The sequence below is a fragment of the Poecilia mexicana genome, unplaced genomic scaffold (assembly GCF_051168715.1).
Source record: "Poecilia mexicana isolate PSO_F unplaced genomic scaffold, ASM5116871v1 scaffold_2, whole genome shotgun sequence".
NCBI lineage: Eukaryota > Metazoa > Chordata > Actinopteri > Cyprinodontiformes > Poeciliidae > Poecilia > Poecilia mexicana.
The window spans coordinates 17,711,957-17,726,344 of record NW_028263371.1 but is presented as its reverse complement, the minus strand read 5'-3'; the positions used below and the strand labels follow the sequence as shown (position 1 = coordinate 17,726,344).

Sequence of the window (14,388 nt, the reverse complement as noted above, 5' to 3'; positions counted from 1 at the left end):
GCCAGTCAATGTTGACCAAAAAACGGAGATGAGGAGCGAATGCATTGTTGAGGATCAAGCATGAATCCAGATCAACAACATAATGGCTTTGTAGGATGAAAATTACAGCCTAGTCAAAGTCCTGAACTACAACAGACAAAAGAAAAATCTGTGGGCTACGTGTTGAACCACTAACAGTTTTCTGGGCGATCTGTAAAAAGACTGACCCGCTGATTCCAATTTTTAAAAATTATTTTTGGTTTGTGAAGTCAAAATATAGCAACAAAGTGCATAAGATGGAAACAGTGCAGTGATTTGTCCTCAGTCTTCTAGGTTTGGAGCACATTCGTAAGATTGAGTTATCAGATATCAACTATTAAGTCAAGATGTACAAAAATGACTGAAGTGTTAGATACAAACTTATGCAACTGGGATATTGCAGCACTTAAATTTTTTATGTTTTTCTACAGGTTGAAGGGGCAGTATTATGTATTTTCCAGGCACATAGTGCCATTTTAGTGTACAACTAAGTAATGTTGACCTCAGTTTTGCAAAAATGCTGTACACATCAAAAATAGCTTTAAAGGAAATTGGACTTTGTAATTTAGCTCCTTGTAACTGAGCCTCTGTCTCTTTAAGAAACTTGTTTTTCCTGACACTCCACTTTCAGGAAGTCAGCACAACACAGCTCCTCTATTAACAATTTAGGAGACGTTGCTAATTGCTGCTGGCTAGTCTGAAGGAGCTGAGTGGGGCAGGTGCGCTCTGTCAGGTGGCAGTTCATCCTTGAAGGCAGAACTGAGTTCACCCAGGTGTTTTGGACAGTTGAATGTTTGCCACGGGAGAATAACATTACAACATGAGATAAAGCTCAAAAAAGTTGATTTTACATAACGCTGCCTCTTTAAATCAAATCAAGTTTATTTGTATAGCAAATTTCAGCAACAAGGCAACAAAGTTCTTTACATCATAACAGCAAACAGGAAATGAACGTTAAATGTTGTCAAATCATGAATCAGAATCAAATCTGTTCCGTTTGCTGCTCATGAACGGCGGCTCCAAGCAGCTGGGTGCTTAGCCTTGGTTTAAAGGAGCTCAGTGTTTCAGCTGCTTTTCAGTTTACAAGGTTCTAAGTCACAACAAGGCGAAATACATTTTGAAATGCTCTCACTGTTTCACATCACCAACTACTGACATCTTACCAGGGCTGGGTTCTCTTCCACTTGTTCAAACTGTGCATGAAGGATTTTCTACAAGATCTGCATTAAAAAAAATCAAACACAAGAAAAAATAACATTTTAAGTATGTCAGAAAGAAGACACGTCAGGTTAAAAGTGTCTCCATGCAGCTGCTTTTCAGGAGCTCCAGTTCAGTCAGCTTTCAAGGAGATAATCCATCGCCCCCGCCCCCTCACTTCCTGAGTTGGGAGGTCAGAGGTCAGCGAGGCCACAGTTGAGAGCGTGTGTTTATTTACACATGCTCTAAAATTTGGCTATAGATAGGCAACTCGTGCAGCTGAGCTGCAGCGGATGTGGGTTGGACTTGGGCCGGCTGTCACTTTTCCACTTCAGTTTGTTTCTGTGGCCGAATGTCCAGCAGGACGTCCGTCAGCTGAAACTCCCGATCCGTCAGCCCGCCATGTGTAGCTCGCTCCATTTAGCACCTTGTTCCATGTAAACTGCTGAAATGGTGTCATAGCAACCGATTTGTTTGGAGCTGGAGGACGAGCAGCATGTTTTAGTAACCCGGCGGTAAACAGGGCTTTGTCGCTTGTACTCCTGTGATGTAGAGATGATTTATGAACCCCGACTTCACCTTTTACCAGCCTGCATTGACCAGGAGTCGATTTTTAAAAAAGCACAGAGTTCCTGTGAGTGGAAGGATCTTTCATCAGACTCTGTGATGAGCGTTTCGGTTGGTCTGTCAGAGCAGCTCCAGTACTAACACATGGTTCAGGCTAGACTTTGAAGAGTTTTTTATTTTTTTTAATTAATAGGTTGATTTTTTTTTTTTTTTTTTGCAAACATCCACCTCTGAACTGCGACTTAATGTCACTTGGAATGTCTTCCAATCAGTCTGGGTTTTTTACTTAGGGAGGCCAGGCAGGGGGACAAACTGTAGAAGGACGGGACATTAGAGCTGCACTAAATGAGCTGCAGTCTTAGATTCCAGTGAACAGCAGGCCAAAACTTCAGTAAAACTATTTATTTACCCAAAATAAAACACATGAATCTGTTTAGCATGTGAAAACTGTGTAGTAGATTTGATTGTTACAGTGACTATTTTTTCTAGTCGCACAATTAGCCTGCTTAGCTTAGCATAGCTTAGCTGTATCGTATGCACCTCTGTTTTTAGCGCCTTTAAGCTAATGTTTTGCTACGTATTGAGCCCTTGTAGACAAAGAACTGTTTAGTTATCCCCTTTTCTACTTTATGTAGAGTTTTTGATGCAGTACCTGAGGCTGCTTTTTCTTCTTACTATTTTTAAACATCATGTACATCAACCTGCTGATGGGACTAGAGATGGAAACTAGCCTTTTGGCTATAGTCTCATGCATTTATATGTAAATGTTAATTGATGTGTAATGTCCCATTTTCAAAAAGTAAACTTGAAACAGTCAACAGCAACAGAAGATAATGTGTTATCTCGGTGCTAACCTGAAGCACCGGTCAGGCTTTTACCGACCGACGGCGATTTCTAGTTACCTCTGGGTCTTTTACTGTGATTCTGATGATAAATTACAACCTTTTTACTTTCTAAATGAATAATTAATTACTTAAAAATCATTCAGGGGTATTTTCTGGATTTTTAGTTTGGAGTTGAACAGTACCTATGATAAAACTGAAAGACCTCTCCATGCTTTGCAAGTGGGAAAACCTGCAAAATCGGCAGCGGATCAAATACTTGTTCCCCCCGCTGTAATGTACATAAAATTGGTACATATCAGTTATCGGCCATAATATAAATATCGATATAGGCCCAAGTTTTCAATTTGGTGCATCAAAAAAAAAACAAAAAAAAACACTCCACCAAAAAACAAGAGGTATTAGCTGTGTGCTAATATGTCTTAGCACACAGCAGAATCAGAGGCTGCTAAAGTGTTCTGGCTAGAACAGGTCAGCTTTGCTATTATTAGTGAATATAGTGATGATGATATTGATTATGGTTAACCCACATTTTTACCTTCATCACAACGTCCCAACATCCTGGCCTTTAAAAATGCACATTAAATGTTTGCATGAGGGGCTGTGAAGGTTAATCCAGCAGGCCAGAAATACGACTAACATGCACAACTACCATGCATGGCATAATATTCTACCAAACATGACTGCGGTCTGCACAGCTCTGGGCTGGTTATGTGATTAGAAGTGGATTGTTTTCTGTCCAGAGTCCAGCATGGTTCTGTTGGTTCAGAGGTTAATCCCTCTGAGGTTTCTCCTGGGTGCTTGTTTTTCTGGAGCCTGCTGCATCTTGACTTGTTGCGGGTTTTCCTGCAGGATCCAGAGAAACGCACCCCGCTGCATGCAGCAGCGTTCCTGGGAGATGCAGAGATCATCGAGCTCCTCATCCTCTCCGGTAAGAAATCCAACTGATCTTCATCCTTCACATTTTCCAACTACTATTATATGTTGCAAGGGCCTTTTTTCACTTATGATATGAACCTGAAGTTAAAATATTTACAGAAAACTATTATTATTATTATTATTATTAAATGATCTCAGAAGCATAAATCCTTTGATAGCTTCTCTGCATCCTGTGTTTCTTGATGTTCTTCACTAAAGAACTTGTGTAGCAGATTAGCTTCAGATATTCACTTTAAATTGCAAGTATTTTCACAGTTTCCATATCTGGTGATTGAATTTCTGTGGAAAGCGTTTTTCTAAGTTTGTCCTTGTTTTTTTTTTTCCTCTTAATCTAAAATGTGAGACAAGATGAAAAAGGAAACACACAGTTGTCTTACTTTAGCTAGCTGGTGTGTGTGCCGTCATGGCTGGTGTAGTTTTTGCAGTGTGTTCTTCCATCTGACAGCCATATTGATGTGTGAAGGTGCAGATCAGCAGCACCGTGTTCACATGAATGTTTCCATGCTGCAGGGGCCAGAGTCAATGCCAAAGATAACATGTGGCTTACCCCTCTGCATCGCGCCGTGGCATCCCGCAGTGAGGTGAGTGTACACACACACACAAATACATACACACACATACACACTCAAGTGGAGCCACGAGTTTACATACATCAAGTAAAAAGATTTACACAACTTCTTTTCTCACAGTCTGGAAAGAAATCAGACCAAACTTCTCTGAAACAAACAGAGTTTGGTCTGATTTCACTTCAGGCAGTAGCTGCGCTTCTCTTACAAAAGTTCACACGACTTTGTCACTGCCTGTATTCCCATTGACCATATAATTGCGCAATTTGACGTTTTGAAAATAAATTTGCTTAATGGAACACTGCGATTAGGGAAAAAAAAGTATTTTTTTGTTTTATAAAAAGTTTTGCCGCTGGGATGAGGTGGTTTTTCTTGCCGTATCATAATTGTTTTATTTCGCAAAAATGCAATGGAGTCGCTTTTTTTTTTTTTTTTTTGCTTGTGATCAACAACTGGTGCAAACCACGAAGAAGAAGACGACAGGAAGTGGTTGGAGGATCAAGGCATGGCGTGTTTTTTAATGGCTTATTCAGCCATATTCACGTTTGATTTTAATTGCGTTTCTTATTTAATGGAAATAAAATTGCGGAATTTAGCTCACATTTGTAATGGAAGCAGCTAATATTCCGCTTACGTCGAAAAGAGACAATTTCTGTCCTTCCAAGGGTTTGCGCCGGTGTTTTCATTTCAGTTTTATGAAATGAACAATTTTTTTTTTAAACATTTCAAAAAACCCAATTTAATATCCGATATTTTAATTACATTATAATTAAATTAAAACTTTTGTTTTGAACTAATGAACTTATTTTGACATGGCCAGAAATACACCCCATCCCTTTTTGTAGAAAACGAGAGTTTCTATGCATTTGGCGTGTTTCCATTAAGCCAATTTATATTACATACGTCAAATTGCGCAATTATATGGTCAATGGAAATGCAGCTAGTAAACAGTCTCTTACTGCTACGACTTGGTCTGACCGAAAAACTCTTCATACAAATTGAACTTTTTCACAATGTGGTAGAAAGAGAGAGACATGAGAAAAAAAAATTTGATTTATTGCTTATTGCGACAGGCCTAGTGAAACGTTTTGTCTCATCGTGCTGCCATTTAACAAATCTTAATAAATAATCCGTATTCCTTTAACTTCATCATCCCTCTTGTTTTCCATAGTGACTCTGGTTAAAGTCGTCCTCCGGTCTGTTTTGTCTCGCCTTCCCCTCCAGGACGCCGTGCGGGTTCTGATCCGACACTCTGCAGACGTGAACGCGCGGGACAAGAACTGGCAGACCCCGCTGCACGTTGCCGCCGCCAACAACGCTCTGAGGTGCGCCGAGGTCATCATCCCCCTGCTGAGCAGCGTGAACGTGTCGGACCGCGGCGGGCGGACCGCGCTGCACCACGCCGCCCTCAACGGTCACACAGAGGTACTGCAGGCAGAGTCCAGACTGAAGCAGCTTTTTCCAGTGCAGTTTTCCTGAAGAGGGCGGCTGTGATGTAAGCGGCCCTTTGTTGCTATTCTGGTTGGTTGGATGAATAGAGGAAACAGGTGGGCGAGAGCAGCTGTATCGGTGGGGTTTTGGAGTGGGGGGTGCCTTTTCATTTCTGACGGAATCATTCAGAAATGTGCCGAAGCTAAAATTAATCTGCTGTTTCACCACCAACAACAAGTCCGCCACAGTTTTCATGCAACAAGTGAGCCGGGAGACGAGCTGTGTTTGTTCATCATGTTGTTCCTACCAATCCCTCCTCCTCTGCTTGCTTTTCCCTCAGATGGTGAACCTGCTGCTCGCTAAAGGAGCCAACATCAACGCCTTCGACAAGAAGGACGGCCGGGCGCTGCATTGGGCCGCTTTCATGGGTGAGACCAACTCACCGCTTTCTTATAGAACTAAATGTCACATTTATTCCTGTCCAAGATGTGTAAAAAGATTATTATTGCTGCTTTTTTAATTAATGCAAGCCTAAAAATGTTTGTTTTTAGTGTTTTATAGTCGTTCCTCCTTTCTTCTTCCCGTTATTCCCCTCCTATGTTCTTCTCACTGTATTCCTTCTTAGACACAAATTCAAAATTGGAAATAGAAATATGAAACAATTTCATTAGATCAAACTGTGCCACACATTTCAAAGACTTCAATCTGTTATTTCAAAATGAGAAAACAGGAAAACATGCTGCCAGTAAATAATAAAAACCTCATTTTTAGTCTGAAGCTGGTTATTTTTCAGCATAGAGCCACTTTGTGCTTTAATGTTTAACACTGGCTAGTCTAGATTCGGCTGGCTGAGTCTTCCAGTAGGTGACTTTAATGTCTGATACTGTTATTCTTATAATGAGGTCTTTTTTCTCTCTCCATGTTCTGCCTTCAAGTCAGTTTCAGTAAAATGTCCTGGTCATTTTTTTCTGCTGATAATCAGAAAAATGACCACAATCACGTGCTTCCATCTCAGTTCTCAGCGTGTCAGGCTGTGTCTGCTAGCTAAAGCGAAGGCTGGAGTTAGTGGAGCTCTCAACTAAAACAGAGCATGAATGTTGAATCACTCAGAAAGTTCCAGGATCCGACTCCTGTTTGAGAAAAAGGTTCAAGCCCAGACCTTATTCAGGTGCGACTCGGTTTGTGTGCTGCTGCCCCCTGCAGGTCATTTGGAAGTAGTGCGTCAGCTGGTGAGTCAGGGTGCAGAGATCAGCTGTAAGGACAAGCGGGGGTACACGCCTCTCCACGCTGCAGCGTCCAGCGGACAGCTGTCCGTGGTCAAACACCTGCTCAACCTGGCTGTAGAGGTGAGGGCAGATGAAGCCTTTCCACTCTGTGTTTCAGTTCGTATTTACAGGATTCCACCCATTTACAATAAACAAGTAACCTCGTTGGATTTTTACAACCTCCTCCTGTGACGTAAACTGAATATAAACGTCTACAATAATTCTTCAAGTCAAGCTCGTGTTGTATTTGGTAACCATTGACCGAGACACACAAATCTGGCAGCTCCATCTTTTTAAAGGGGCATTATCATGCTAAATGTACTTTTTTTTTTAGCATTACATCGTATTATAATGTTATTCCCTCATCTAAAACATACCTGAAGTGTTACTTTGATTCTTTCATTGATGTCTGAGAAATCCTTTAATCTCCATGGTAACCATAACACCTGGGTGGACATAGCTCCGCCTTTGAGGACAAAGCTCATCCTGTGAGCTGTGGTTTCCAAGCTTCTGAGCTTCCAACTCACAGGGCGGCCCTTCCCTTGACTTCCCCACTCAGCTCCTTCAGACTAGCCAGCAGCAATTAGCAAACACTGTTTGCTTGTACTATGGGATCATTTCCTTATCCCATAGTACAAGCTACTTCTCAGTGAAATGCTGGTAAAAACTTTGTGAAATTGTTAGTAGAGGAGCGATGTCGTGAACGCGGAGTTTCAGAAAAACCAGGAGTTTCTTAAAGAGACAGAGGCGTCGAATTACAAAGTCACATTTCTTTCAAGTTAGCAGGTTGCCTGTAAGTCAGCACTTCTGTCACACACCCCTGCCCTTACGGTCACGTTTCCTCAACAGATTGACGAGGCCAACGCGTTTGGCAACACGGCGCTCCATATCGCCTGTTTCAACGGCCAGGACGCCGTCGTCAGTGAGCTGATCGACTACGGCGCCAACGTCAGCCAGCCCAACAACAAAGGCTTCACCCCGCTGCACTTCGCTGCTGCCTCCACACACGGCGCGCTCTGCCTGGAGTTCCTGGTCAACAACGGGGCTGACGTTAACGTGCAGGTAAAGCCAGGCTCCTAGGGACGGACGACACGCTGCTCAGTTGAAGTAAAAGTTCTGTTCTGTTAAAACCTGAATCCTTGTTTGCTTTGTTTTCAACCAGAGCCGAGACGGGAAGAGTCCTCTTCACATGACGGCGGTTCACGGTCGCTTTACCCGCTCACAGACCCTCATCCAGAACGGTGGGTCGTCGGTCTGCTCATCGTCCCTTCCCAAAGCTGCTCTTTTGTCTTCACGCGTCCACGCTTTGTGTTTCAGGCGGAGAGATCGACAGCATGGACAAGGACGGCAACACCCCGCTTCACGTTGCCGCCCGCTACGGCCACGAACTCCTCATAAACACGCTCATCACCAGCGGAGCGGACTGCACAAGGTGTGGCGTTTGCTTGTCCGCAAGTGTTTTCGTCGCCAGGGCAGGTTTCTAATCATTAAAAATGCTGTCCATCTGTCTGTACAGACGAGGAGTCCATGGGATGTTTCCTCTCCACCTGGCAGCCTTGAACGCTCACTCCGACTGCTGCAGGAAGCTGCTGTCCTCAGGTAGTTTACCCTCACATACTGATAAGTATGGTGGAAAATGCGCAGAATTTTGCAAAACTGTAATGGAAATGATTTTTCCCACCACACAAGTCACATGGTCAACAACCGGATGTTACCACTGGTGGAAAATACGAAGAAGGCATCATTTGGAGGATGATGGCACTGCATGTTTTTTAATGACTTGTCGCGTCAACCAGCTTATTTACATGTGATTTTAATTGCGTTTCTTATTTAGTGGAAATACTGCGATTGCAAAATTGTGATTATATATATATATTTTTTACAATAGTGGAATATTGACAAAGTTTTGTGTACATTTGTAATGGAAATGCAGCTACTGAGACGGATTCCACTCTTTCTCTGAACAAGTTGTTCTCTTTCTGAGTTTTTCTTCTTCTTTTTGCCACGCTATAGAGAAATTGGAAGAGAGGACAAGACTGTAAAATGTTTTGACTCTGGATCCACACAAATTTGATGATTTCAAGACTCCAGTGCTTGTTGTGTCCTCAGGCGATGAGCACAGACAACAAGGGTTCATCATGTGGTTCGGTTATATTGTGGAAGTGAACACAAAGAACTATTTATATTTCTAGCCCATGCACAGCTGCTGGATGGTTGGGCCGCATTTGTTACCCTCAGTTAAAAGTGGAGCTCAAAGTTTTTACTGCAACATTTCAGGAGATGTCTGTTTTCTTCGCTTCTTTCAGTCACTCAGTTTTGGTAGAAAATGTGAGTTGAGAGCATTTCATTGGACTACCAATAAGTTACCAATAAGTTACTTTATACTTTCTTCAATGCTGCCAGCGTGCCACTCTGGAATGAGCATTACATAGGCATAAAATTACTTAAAGTTGCAACTTTATTTTACTTTCCACTCCACATGTATTTGCTGCTTCTTGTTCTGTCGTATAAAATCCGAATAACACACACTGAGGGGTGTTGTGGTTGCAACATGTTGGAATACGAAAAGGTAGAGGGGTTGGGAATATTTTTACAAGGCGCTGGATGTGGGGCTGGGATGAAACCTGGTGTTTACACTGGGGTGAATCGCTCATTACATTCTCAAGTGGAACACAGAAGAGGATGGAAGAGGAAAAACAGACGCTTTCTTGTCCAAAACGGGTCTGAACGTGTTTCAGAATGACTGAGATGTCGAAACAAAACGCAAGTTCTCAAAGTAATTTGAGCTCAGCTTGTGCTAAAACATCCATCCATCCATTTTCTTTACACCCTTGTCCCTTAGTGGGGTCGGGAGGTGCTGGTGCCCATCTCCAGCTAACGTTCCAGGCGAGAGGCGGGGTCACCCTGGACAGGTCGCCAGTCTGTCGCAGGGCAACACAGAGGACACACAGGACATTAACCTGACAGTCATGTTTTTGGACTGTGGGAGGAAGCCGGAGTACCCGGAGAGAACCCACCATGCACAGGGAGAAGCGAACCCAGAACCTTCTGGCTGCAAGGCAACAGCTGCTCCCCTGTGCAGCCTTGTGCTAAAACATAATCAAGCATTTCCCTTCTTCCTGTCTCCACGCCTCCTGTCTATCAGTGTATCAACTCTCTGTCTCGTGGTCTTAAGGGACTCAGTCAATTTGGACCCCGCGAGCTTTTTAATCTATGCTTGGTTCCGGCGGGGTCGCACTGACCCCGCGTGTGTTTTTACAAGGTTTTGTGTGTGTGTGTGTGTGTGTGTGTGTGTGTGTTGTTGCGTCTTATTTCTGCCGCGCTCTTCCTGAGCGTCGCGCTAAGGCCTCGGGTTCAACGTCCCCACCGATTCTGAGCTGCTCAGACTGTCCGACTGTATGTGTAACCTGAAGGCATCAAGTTCTGTCGTCTGCGTTTGCAACATACGGCTCGTATCTGTCCGCCTGTATGATCACGTGAGCCTCGTTTCCTCCCTCCTGTCCCACTAACACCTGTCTTTCTCTCCTCGCCCGCCTGCTTCTCTTCTTGTCTCTGTCTCTGCCGATGTGTGTTGTCTGGCCTCCCTGCGTCTCCCTGTGCCGCCCCCTTCAGGTCGGAGGTTTGGCATTATGTGTAACGACTCGGTCCTGTCCGCAGGCTTCCAGATAGACACCCCGGACAGCCTCGGGAGGACGTGCCTGCACGCAGCCGCTGCTGGAGGGTGAGGGCCGCCGGTCGCAGATTGGGCCGCCTTGAACTTCATGAGTTCATCTGATATTGTGGCAGAATTATTTTCACTCAAGTAAGGTAGAAAAAAAATGTCACCAAGTAAAAAGGCGACTCGAAAGATCAAACAAACAAGCCAACCGAAATATAAAGTTATGTGGAAATGTTATTTTAAAAGGTGTTATTTTAAACACCAAAATGAAAATAACCCAACCCTTTGTAAACATTAACAGCCAGACATTTCCATTAACCAGGTTTCTCTTTCTGTGCAGTAATGTGGACTGTGTCAAACTGCTGCTGAGCAGTGGGGGGGAACATGACCGCAGAGACAAATGTGGCAGGTAGGAAACGGCACAACAGCCTGTCACTGAGCCGTGCTTCAGTCTGCTTAAATTCTCTCATGTTGACTTGTTGCCTCAGATGGGGTCTTGTTTCTTGTTCTGTTGTTTCTGCTGGTGTCGCTTTAATACGTTGGTCTCCGTGTCCCTCAGGACTCCGCTTCATTATGCAGCAGCCAGCCGTCACTTTCAGTGTCTGGAGACCCTGGTAGCTTGTGGCATTGACATTAATGCGACCGACCAGTGGGGGCGCTCTTCCCTGCACTACGCTGCTGCCTCAGACCTGGACAGAAGGTGAGCTGGTACAGAGCCTGTTACCTGCTCAGGTAACATGATGTCACAAACCAGACCTGTCCACAAGATGTGTTCTGATTATCTGATTAGGGAGTTTGGCCGATATTAATATTGCTGCTGCCAGTAAGTTGGGGGGGCGAGGACTACCTCTGGGGGGGCAAAATTTAAAATGTGTGTGCGCACATCTATATATCTATCTAGTCTATATATATATATATATATATATATATATATATATATATATATATATACATATATTTGGAGCGTCCAGCGCAGCTGATCCGCTTCTGCGGGGTTTTTCTCCCGCAGGCCGAGGGAAGTGATGCGGGATCAGGAAACGATCAGAGTTCTGCCCTCTTCTAGTCACGTCATTTCGTGAATGTTACCTGATTTCAAAAACGTTCTCGCAGAAAAATGCTAAATGTTTCGTTTGATGACTACAGATTGGAAATAAAATGATTTTTTTCTTTGACGGACAACAAAAAAACTCTAGCGCCACCTCTGCTCCAAACTACGAACGTTGTCGGCCCTTATTCGTTTTTTTTTTGTTGTTTTTTTGTGGAGGATTAGTAAATAACTTCTTGGTGTTTTACAACCACCAGGTATGAAGGGCTTTAGCCTTTGAGTTGCGCCACAGCGCAGCACATTTGAAACATCCAGGAGATCAATATCAGCTCGTTTTTATGAGTACAAGTACAAAGGAGGCTGGTATCGCGTCTGATATAAATCTAATTATTTATGTAATCACATGGACTTATATAAAGTTTTATACATTTTCTTTTCATATATTTATTATTGTTTTTCTTTTAGATATTAGGTTGGCTTAGAATGATTCCAAATAATGTACAGGAATGACCTGGTGCTGTTACCTGTCAATCATCTAGGGGGGCCAATCAGATGACCCCCCCCTCTGGCTCCGCCTCTGGCTGCTGCGGCCTATAACTTATATTTACCAGTGTTATGTATATTACTTTCAAAGGTTTATTCTTTCTAAACCTTTGAAAAAAATAAACAACCAGAAACAGACACAAGGTGGAAATAAGTATTTGTTGTTTATATCTGCCCAGTTTTATTTATCATGCTGATCCCAATGTTAAAAACACAGTTGTTACTCTTTAGTTATAATACAATCAGATCTAGATCAATCAAAAAAAGAAAAGGAAATTGAGAGAGAAAAAGATCAAAAAGATCATATGTTTTTTTCCCTTTTAACATGTACATAATTTTTAATGAAATTTAATCAGAAAAGCAGAGAGGGGACATTAACATGTAGCAAAGTTTAATTTAAATTGAAAGAGACAACAATTAAGATTTTTTTGAAAACTAATATGCTCAGTTCTTCGTTTACATCAAATAACCACAGACATACATTTTGTGTCATAATTCTTCCAATGTTCAGCAATAATGTCCATCTGTAAATTCACAGAAATGTCTTTTTTTTTTTCATCCTGTAAATAACCTTGCTCGCCTCATCCCAATCCTAAACGGTCGGCTCATGATGCTGCACCGTCCATTTTTTTTTTTTTCCATTTTTGTTTCCCAGAGGCCAAAAAAGCGTTCGGCACAGCAGTTATCTACAGAGCTCTATTTAAAAAGCCGTGGCGGGCCGGATTTGGCCCCCAGTCCTTGACTTCAGCACGTGTTTCAGAGCATGCTGGTAATAGTGCTGTAAAATAAGCGGTGAGATGACGCCGTTTATGCTAACATTTAGCTTCAACCCCTCCACAGGCGGCGTGTTGCCCTGGAGCCAGAGAGCGAGGGAGTGCAGGCGGAGAGGGAGAAGGAGGCCGCGCTGTGAGGGGAATCGTTCGGACATGTTGGATGTTCTGCTGCCGGTTGCTCCCTCCGCTGAGTCTCTGTTTGTGTTGCAGATGTTTGGAGTTCCTGCTGCAGAGCGGAGCGACGGCCTCGGTCAAAGACAAACAGGGCTACAGTCCTGTCCATTACGCTGCCGCCTTTGGTCACAGGCACTGTCTGGAACTGGTTGGTCCCTACACACACACACACACACACACACACACACACACACACACACACACACACACACACACACAGCCCAGTGAAATCTAACAAAGACACAGTAACTTTTGTGGGGTTTTTTGACTAAAACTGCCTGTAAGGACTTTCACCCTGCAGTCGTTGCCATGTTATGTTGGTCTGATGCTGGTGAAAGCAGCAACTTGTCATTCTGAGTGTTTGCTCATGTTAATGTGGTCAGCTGATATTTTGGGAATGGGCTTTCTGTGCATGGCCAAAGGCTGAAGGAAGTGACAAAATAATGACAATATCTCCCTTATAACCCACGTCGCAGCATTTTAACTTTTGAATCTTTTTTTTTCTAGTGAATAGACTAGAATGATATTTTTCTGACCGTCTTTTCCATCTTTTATCAGGATTAGATGAATTTGCTGACTGTAAAGTCTCTGTGTGTCTTTGCTAGACTGTAAATAAATCCCACATGGGCTGGAAGTTTTCTAAGTGTCTGAATGTAAACATCCTGCCTCTGTGGGAACAGTTGAAATGACTGATCCAGCTAAAACACTGATGAATCAGCCAGTTAATCATCCCTAATAATCCCTCACCTTAATCTGAGATATTCTTTAAATATTCAGAAAAAAAGGTGATTAAAGCTCCCACATTAAGCATCCTTTAATCCCATCTGACGGCTTTCTGAGGCCAGCCAGCCGGGTCTCATGCTGGTTTTGTTCTGACATGCAGCTGCTGAACAGAGACGATGGACCTCAAGAAGATCCTGAGTCTCCTCATGCCAGGAGCCCTCTGCACCTCGCTGTAAGTCTCCTCTGTTCTCCTGCTCGTCTTTTTACTGTAATCCACATAACGTCATGCGTTATGAGCGAAGGTGTTCCATATGGTCGGTTTCCAAGTAAAGTTAATAGTAAATGATTTAATACATCATCTCTACTGGTTTGTCTCTGCTTTATTTATGTCAACAAAATGTTTTTAAAAGGAGCAGTATTATGAAAAATCCAACTTTTGTCATCTTATATTGTTATTTCCTCTTCAAAAACATATCTGGAGTTTTGCTATGATTCCTCCATGCATGTTTGAGAAATCCTTTAATCTCCATGGCAACCATTGAGTTGTTCTATACACCTTGATGGACCGAGCCCCGTTTTGACAACGAAGCTCCTCCTCGGAGCTGCAGCGCAGAGCAGCCTTCCCGTACGACTCCTCCACTGAGCTC

The 14,388-nt window shown here is 43.1% G+C and overlaps 1 protein-coding gene across 2 annotated transcripts in view; it reads left to right on the top strand.

Moving 5' to 3' along the window:
- Positions 1 to 14,388, top strand: part of ankrd44 (ankyrin repeat domain 44) — a 39,520-nt gene that overhangs the window by 11,285 nt on the left and 13,847 nt on the right. For both annotated transcript variants that reach the window (XM_088012193.1, XM_088012202.1), the window contains exons 3-17: positions 3,477 to 3,555; positions 4,074 to 4,144; positions 5,354 to 5,554; positions 5,901 to 5,988; positions 6,764 to 6,906; positions 7,675 to 7,887; positions 7,988 to 8,066; positions 8,143 to 8,257; positions 8,342 to 8,424; positions 10,483 to 10,546; positions 10,824 to 10,892; positions 11,043 to 11,183; positions 12,912 to 12,977; positions 13,055 to 13,166; positions 13,902 to 13,973. In XM_088012193.1, the coding sequence (XP_087868319.1) occupies positions 3,477 to 3,555; positions 4,074 to 4,144; positions 5,354 to 5,554; positions 5,901 to 5,988; positions 6,764 to 6,906; positions 7,675 to 7,887; positions 7,988 to 8,066; positions 8,143 to 8,257; positions 8,342 to 8,424; positions 10,483 to 10,546; positions 10,824 to 10,892; positions 11,043 to 11,183; positions 12,912 to 12,977; positions 13,055 to 13,166; positions 13,902 to 13,973 (1,596 nt within the window). The remainder of the gene's footprint in view (positions 1 to 3,476; positions 3,556 to 4,073; positions 4,145 to 5,353; positions 5,555 to 5,900; positions 5,989 to 6,763; positions 6,907 to 7,674; positions 7,888 to 7,987; positions 8,067 to 8,142; positions 8,258 to 8,341; positions 8,425 to 10,482; positions 10,547 to 10,823; positions 10,893 to 11,042; positions 11,184 to 12,911; positions 12,978 to 13,054; positions 13,167 to 13,901; positions 13,974 to 14,388) is intronic.